The 7440-nt window shown below is 37.7% G+C and overlaps 1 protein-coding gene across 1 annotated transcript; it reads left to right on the forward strand.

Annotated features, from left to right (window-relative positions):
* The first annotated feature begins 863 nt into the window (after positions 1–863).
* Positions 864–4166, forward strand: LOC137748159 (DEAD-box ATP-dependent RNA helicase 17). Its single transcript, XM_068488256.2, has 8 exons — positions 864–1044; positions 1148–1474; positions 1585–1693; positions 1797–2146; positions 2256–2329; positions 2543–2847; positions 3185–3425; positions 3695–4166. Exons 1-8 carry the CDS (start codon positions 936–938, stop codon positions 3941–3943), a joined length of 1764 nt encoding a protein of 587 aa, XP_068344357.2. The 5' UTR covers positions 864–935; the 3' UTR covers positions 3944–4166.
* The last annotated feature ends 3274 nt before the right edge of the window (positions 4167–7440 follow it).

Genomic DNA, 7440 nt, shown 5'->3' on the forward strand with positions numbered 1-7440 from the left:
CCCAAATCGTTGGTAGAATGTAAGCGTCCAACTTAATTTTTTATGTAAGTTTTTCATCGGTTGTGGAGAAAATATTTTCCTTTTCACAAGCATTTTTGTTATAAGTATTTTTGTTCGGAGCATATTGTAACTTTAAAAATCTAAGTACCTTTTACCATTGATTTTTTTTGTCACACATAGAGGCAACATTATTTTCGGTGGTTAGATAGCTCGTCTGATGGTCGGAAAACATTCTTTGCCTTTTCCGGAATCAATCCCGCACATGTCCAATGCTTGTATCTCTTATACCATAACACAACGTTGGCCTTCAATCTCAGAACAAATTGACGAATATTTTTTGTTGAATACAATGACATATTTATACTATTGTTGAGATTTGAGTTCAGGCCCACAAGGGTGTTGAACTATAATAATTTGGTACCAACCCGTCATTAGCGAGAGGGATTTGAAGTATGATGATTTGATATCAAACTCATCATCAACAAGAGTCGTACTTAAATTGTACTACCGAGCGACAATTGAATCCGGAACCTCTTTGTGAGGATCCCGGTGATGTGTCAATCATGTCCGTTCGTCGTACATTGTGCGGTTATAAATTATTTTAAATATTTTTATTTAAAATTAAACACAAATAATACTTAACAAAAACTGACCACATGATATACGATGAACGAGAACGATTCAAGAATCCTCATGATCCTTAACAAAATGATCCGAAGATGATCCCGTTGGGCAACAATTGACCATGAGTTAAAAAGTCTCGAAGATTTAAGCGTTTAACATTAGGCCTCCCATGTAAAACTTGATTTTTTAAGCAGTTGTAAGTCTAGGCCCAATATTTTAGGGTTCAAGCCCAATTCGAAGTTGTGTGCTTTATTAACATGCAAATTCGAAGTTGGAACTAAGAAGCAGAAGCAGAAGCAGAAGCAGCTCAAATGGTGGCCGCCAAGAGAAAACCGACAGAAACAGAGGAATCCGATATCTTCGCGCCTTGCTCTTTCTCCAGTCTCGGACTTCACACAACATTATGCGAACAACTCGAAGGTAATCCATGATTTATTTCTCGTTTTTTACACCGCAATCGCGCTTTGATTTTCTCAAAAAATAACAAAAGATGATTAATTTATGTTAATTTGATCGAAAACAGAGAGGTTGGGCTTCAAAGCTCCGACTCTGGTCCAAGCTCAAGCCATTCCGGTAATCCTCTCCGGCCGCCACGTGCTCGTCAATGCGGCCACCGGCACGGGGAAGACGGTGGCGTATTTGGCTCCGGTCATCCACCACCTGCACTTGTACCAGCCTCGGATTCAGCGCTCTGACGGAACATTCGCGCTGGTTCTTGTGCCCACGAGGGAGCTCTGCTTGCAGGTTCACGAGATTCTGCACAAGGTGCTGCACAGGTTTCATTGGATTGTTCCGGGTTATGTAATGGGGGGTGAAAACAGGTCTAAGGAGAAGGCCAGGCTGCGAAAAGGTAGCCGAAATTGTATTTTTCATGTCGGGTTTTGTTGAAGTTCTGATTTTTATGTTGTTAAAGTTTTGATTTTTATGTTTTCTGCTTACTGACTATGTGCTGCTCTTCAGGCATATCTATTCTTGTTGCAACTCCTGGACGGCTCTTGGATCACCTGAAGAATACGTCTTCTTTCGTGCACACGAATTTGCGCTGGATTATCTTCGATGAAGCAGATAGGTATAATGCTACATACACCGTATTGTGCCCAAATGTTGTTGTATAATTGTTATTATCCATGTTGGATTTGCATTCATTCGATATCGATATGGTCTTTTAACAGAATTTTGGAATTGGGATTTGGAAAAGAAATAGAGGAAATACTAGATCTTTTAGGCTCAAGGCAACATGGCTCGGCCGCTAAGAATGGCGCTGTTACAAGTAAATATGAGTTTCCAAGGCAGAATTTGCTATTATCAGCTACCTTAAATGAAAAAGTCAATCACCTTGCAAAAATGAGTTTGGAGAAACCTGTTATGATTGGCATGCCTGAGAAGAAGAGGCAGTCTATTGCATTGCATGAGCATTTAGGATCCGACACGGATGATGATGACACACAAACAATGAAGACAACAGGCTCTATTAGTGAAGATTACAGACTTCCAGCTCAATTGACACAGAAATATGTAAAAGGTGTGTCCCAATAAATTTCCTTTTTCCTTTCTTCTTTAGTTTTTTGGTTGGCGCGGTTGATATAAGTACATATATGGCGATTAAGTGTTTTGATCAAATTTCTTTGCAGTACCATGTAATGCGCGGCTTGCTGTACTTCTTTCGATTCTAAAGTATCTTTTTGAGCGACAAACTTCCGAAAAGGTAGCCTGCATATCAACTTTCCATTTCCTAATGGTCATGGAAACTAGCTTTTTTATAGGGGACAGTCTTATAGACAAACTTTGACCCGACTTAGTGGGATAAGGCTTGGTTGTTGTTGTTGTTTTTGTTGTAGTCTTATAGACAAACTTCCATTTTCAGACTTCATTTCGTTAAGCTCTACCCCGTCAGTTCACTCACATATTCATTTTACAGATTGTGCTATTCTTTTCAACATGTGATGCAGTGGATTTTCACTACTCCTTGTTAAGTGAGTTCCAATTCAAACCTTCTTCAGGACCAGATGCAGAACTTAAGCAGAGGTTTGTTAATTGTAAGACCTTCCGGTTACATGGGAATATGGAGCAGGAGGACCGAAGAACTGCGTTTGAGACCTTCAAAAGAGAAAAATCAGCTCTTCTTTTGTCCACAGATGTTTGTGCTAGAGGTTTGGATTTCCCGAAAGTAAAATGTATTATACAATATGATTCTCCAGGCGAGGCTACTGAATATGTTCATAGGTATTTGGACTTATTTGTCTTCCCTTTTCAATTCCCATTTTATTCCCCTTCTCTCTTGGATGTGCAACTATATGAGCCAGACTCATGAGATGCATAAAACAATTACCGATAACAAATTTTCCTGAATTTATTCAAATTTTTGAAAATTTAAGAACTAATTGATATTTAAAAAGGACTAAAATATTCTTTTTCAATGGCTAAAATTACATGCTTATATGTTGCAAGATTTGTTTTTGAGCATGAAGTTTCCCTAGGCTAACTCTATCATGCATCTTTAACATTATTCATGATATTACATTGAGTTTCCCTGAAGATGTTTATTTCATTCTCGATGTAGGGTTGGAAGAACCGCTCGGTTGGGTGAACGAGGAGATTCATTGTTGTTTCTACAGCCAATTGAAATGGATTATTTGAAAGAGTTGGAGAAACATGGTGTTTCTCTAACAGAGTTTCCCCTCCTCAAAATATTAGATAGTTTTCCACTATATGGTCATAAGCATGTCAGGAAATTTGTTTCCATTGACGCACATCCCTGGGTTATGTCTTTGCAAAAGGCGCTTGAAGCATTTACCGATAAGGTACTTCTATTCTCCTGATTCTTCTTCAGTGTGCCTTAGGGTATGCAGTATGGTGTTGTGTTTGTACTGTAAAGAAAGCCCTACATTCGGTTTTCTGCATTTTTTTTCTTTCCTAAATGATGTGAAATTTTTATGTATCTTGTCGATTAAATAATATTTAGTTAGCTTACTTTAGGCTAGACATATTTGTAGATATGAAGATTCATAGTAATTATGAGTTTCGTTCTTTGTGATTAACATTAACAAATTTGCTTCATTTATTTTCTTAGCCGGATATGAAGACACTGGCCAAAAACACATTTTGCTCGTGGGTTCGTGCATACACTGCCCACCGTGGTGAGCTGAAAAGAATATTTATGGTGAAGAAACTTCACTTGGGACATGTTGCGAAAAGCTTTGCATTGAAAGACCAGCCTTCGTTGGTCGGTAAGTCATTCCACAATCAAGAAAAAAAGAGGAAGAGGGACGAAAAGCATAAGGGATCATCGAGAAAGAGGAAGGTTTCGAGGAAAACATGATTGCGGTTAAAGATTGTTGTGGTTAATGACATTGTATGCTGTTTTTGTTATATTAAGATATAGATAGCTATGCTGTTATTTTTATTTTTGTTTTTTTTTTGGGGATCATAGAAGGATAATTTAGCATGTCTTGACAAACACTTGCTCACACTGTCGTTGTTGTAACCTATCACGCACGAAATCCCAGTTCTTGAGCCGATGATTACAGCTTACCTTGTCAAAATGTAGCCCAATTCACAAACTGTTTAGGCTGATAGCCCAGTTGACGGTTGAGACCGATTTGCTTTATGTCTAGAAAAATGCAAGGATCAGCCCTGCATACGGCCGAGTCCTGGTCATTCATGCTTGTTTGACCCACAACGATGGAACGGTCAAGATTAACCCGGCATACAGTCGAGCTCCGGCCGTTCATGTTAGTGGAGCTCTCAAAGCAGGAATGGTTAGGATCAGCGAGCTCATGCATGAGCGTGAAAGATCCTGGAGCTTGAAGGAGCATTTTTGTGGAGTTTTTAAGGGGAAAATTTACCACAGTGGTGGAAAGATATTTAGCTTTTCTCTTGCATAAGGTCGTGGTTCAAATCTTTCAATAACTAATCTAAGAACATCTATTGTTTGACCCCTCCCCCCTCCCCCCCCCTCCCAAAAAAAAAAAAGAAAAAAAAAAACCCTTTTGAAATTACGACCTTTCTCATTAAATTAAGCAATGGATAACATATGTGAAGCTATGCGTTTACCGTCGTGCTATCTGAAGCTACTGACTAAGACACGACTCAAAGGATCTAGTTCTTCTTTGTTTTGGGTGATATCTTGTGAATCTACCAAATTCAATGTCACATGATCTCTCTTCTCACAGGAGAAAGACTTCTAGGCTTGGTACATTGTCACCATGACATTTGGTGCTAAACATATAAGTTGTGTGTTAGTGTTTTTCTACATGTCATTTTATAATTGACACAAAATGTGATGATGACTGTGCACATGTACCGTGAAAATTGCTCTCATCCTGTGATTTTCTGTTAGTTACAGTGGTCGAGGGATTCGTCTGAAAATGATATTCATCACCCATGTTCCTTATTAAATGCGGAAATTGTTTTGATCGTTTTCAGTGTGATGGACAATGACATAGAATGGTCCACAATCCATGAGAATTTAGAAAATTGACTTGAAAAATATAATACAAGCTGGAAAGGGTTTAGGATAAAAGTTCTAAAAAGCTACTATCCACTTATGGGAGAAACTTTTTCATGTGCCCAACGCGTTATGTCGACCTCTTACAAAAAAATTGTGAAACCTACAAACAATATCAAATCCGCCATCCACTATTATAACAGCTTGGCATGGTTTGTCGAGTGTATAGAAATTCTTTTCAACTAATGGCCATGGATTCATATCCGAGATCAACTCTTTGGTCCAAGCAGTTTGATGGTTACGTTGTTGGAGTAATAGACAAAGGTTCGGATAGCAATCAGGGTTGTGATTGAGATTGTACGCTTATGTACAATTAGTGATATTTTACGCTTATGTACACGATAAAATGTTACGAATTCATTACTCTTTTGTTCACACACACATCCAAACGTTACAAAATCCCAACACTTTCTAAGCTAAGCCTACATCATTAGCCAGTTCATGATTAGGGTTTGATAATTTTTGCTACTAAGCTAATAAAAAAATGTAGACACCTTTGCCAAGCCAAAAGAAGTCATTGTCTAAAGCGGTTATGATAAGGAAATGAACGTTGAACCCACTCGTATAAACGCGAGTTAGCAATATCAGCTATTGATTTATTGTGAGTTTCACGTGCATTGACGACTGTCCAAAAAACTTGTAGGATGTTTCAATTTAGTGAATAGTATGAGATGGACATTTGCAACCAGTCAACCTTGTTAGATGAAGGGTCAAAATCAAACCCACATGGATTGGCGGAAGTGCCAGATGCACCTGCCGCGTTGACGGACTCAGGACCATAACCCAATGATGAGGTGTCCATACCCTTCATTGGGTCCTCACCTAATTTTGAGACAAAGTAGGCCCAATATTAATTTCAGTTTAGCCCAGTACCCTTCATTGGGCCCACTTCACGTCCTCGTCGTATCAACATCAAACCTCTTCGAATTTGAATATTACTTGTTCATTTTTCACCGTGACTTTGTTTAAGCTTTTACTTGGGAGGGGGAGAGTGAAAAGTCTCTAATAATTTTCACAGGTTACCAACATTGTTGCTTTGGAGATTTGGGAAGCTATCCAACTGAAAAACCCTAGTTCCATTGGTCGATCTAAACTAAAAAAAAAAAAAACCTAGTTTCATCAGTTAAGCTGAACCAAATAGAACCTTAGTTTTATCGGTTGAATTAAACAAAACCACAAAAACCCTAGTTCCGCGCTTGAGTAGGAAAAGAAATTGAACTAAATCATACTACTCCTAAAAGACGTCTAACTAACTCAATTTATAGCTCAAGTATTCACATGATTCCGTGTTGTATGGAATTAATGTAAACTCAATTCCTGCTTGGTAACTCAAATGGCATCTCATGAAATGTTTCGAATTGACCTACATTTATGGTATAATCAACAACGTGCCATCAGTCAATATATATACGTTCTTTGTTGGATAAAATTCTGAATCCAACTCATAAACGACAATTATTTTATTTATTTATATTAAACGAAAATTATAAATAAAGGAAAAAAAAACTGTTATTATGTCGTTTCTCTTAAATCAATACTATAAAGTATAAATCACATTTAGAATCTTAGACAATGGATGATCTTAGATAATGAATGCACTGATGCTGTATAACCTTGTTCATTTGAATAAGCAAAAGATCTTGGAGCAGATATTAGGTCGCAAGTTCTCGGCAAATGCCAAGGTATCGAATGCTTTTATTAGAGACAGAAAAATTGGTTCGTGCAGGTTAGAATTATACGCAAATGATTTAGTAGCCTCTCCTTTTGATGCAGTACTATAAGGCCTTGTCACCCTTAAAATTGTTGAGAATGAATCGCTAAAGAGACCTTATAAGGGTTTATAAGTAGTTGATCTCTCCCCATATTGCTAAATTAATTGGTTTTATAGTGCAACATCAACTTTTTTCACTGTTACAAAGCAGGTTGTCCCATGTATAAAGTCAAACGGCCACACCATATTTGTGTTGTCCACGTATTTGATTTGAAAATTCGGCAAATGTGGGCGGCATGTGGAGAATGGATCTGATCGCATTGATGCATGGAAGGATAGACATTGCGAGGGCTTATAAGTAGCTTGACTATTTCTCAAATTGTTAATTAGTTTTACGGTAAAAGTTCTACTTTCTTTAGAATAACATACACATTTTTTTGGGGGCATTTTGATCCAGAAAAATTCAGTTGCTTTCAAATTAAGTCCAGTTTCATTTAAGGATGGTTTGGTATTGCTGTGCTTTGAAAAAAAATTGATTCTGATGTGTTGTGAGAATAAGCAGCTGTGAAATAAAGCAGTAAAGTGTTTGGTAAACTTT

Source organism: Pyrus communis, chromosome 2 (assembly GCF_041283825.1).
Source record: "Pyrus communis isolate YQ-2024b chromosome 2, ASM4128382v1, whole genome shotgun sequence".
In the NCBI taxonomy this organism is placed as follows: domain Eukaryota; kingdom Viridiplantae; phylum Streptophyta; class Magnoliopsida; order Rosales; family Rosaceae; genus Pyrus; species Pyrus communis.

Coding starts and splice junctions, on each gene's coding strand:
- LOC137748159 (XM_068488256.2), top strand. CDS start 936: ATGGTGGCCGCCAAGAGAAAACCGACAGAAACAGAGGAATCCGATATC. Junction 1,694..1,796: donor ATCTTCGATGAAGCAGATAG/GTATAATGCTAC, acceptor GTCTTTTAACAG/AATTTTGGAATTGGGATTTG. Junction 3,426..3,694: donor TTGAAGCATTTACCGATAAG/GTACTTCTATTC, acceptor TTATTTTCTTAG/CCGGATATGAAGACACTGGC.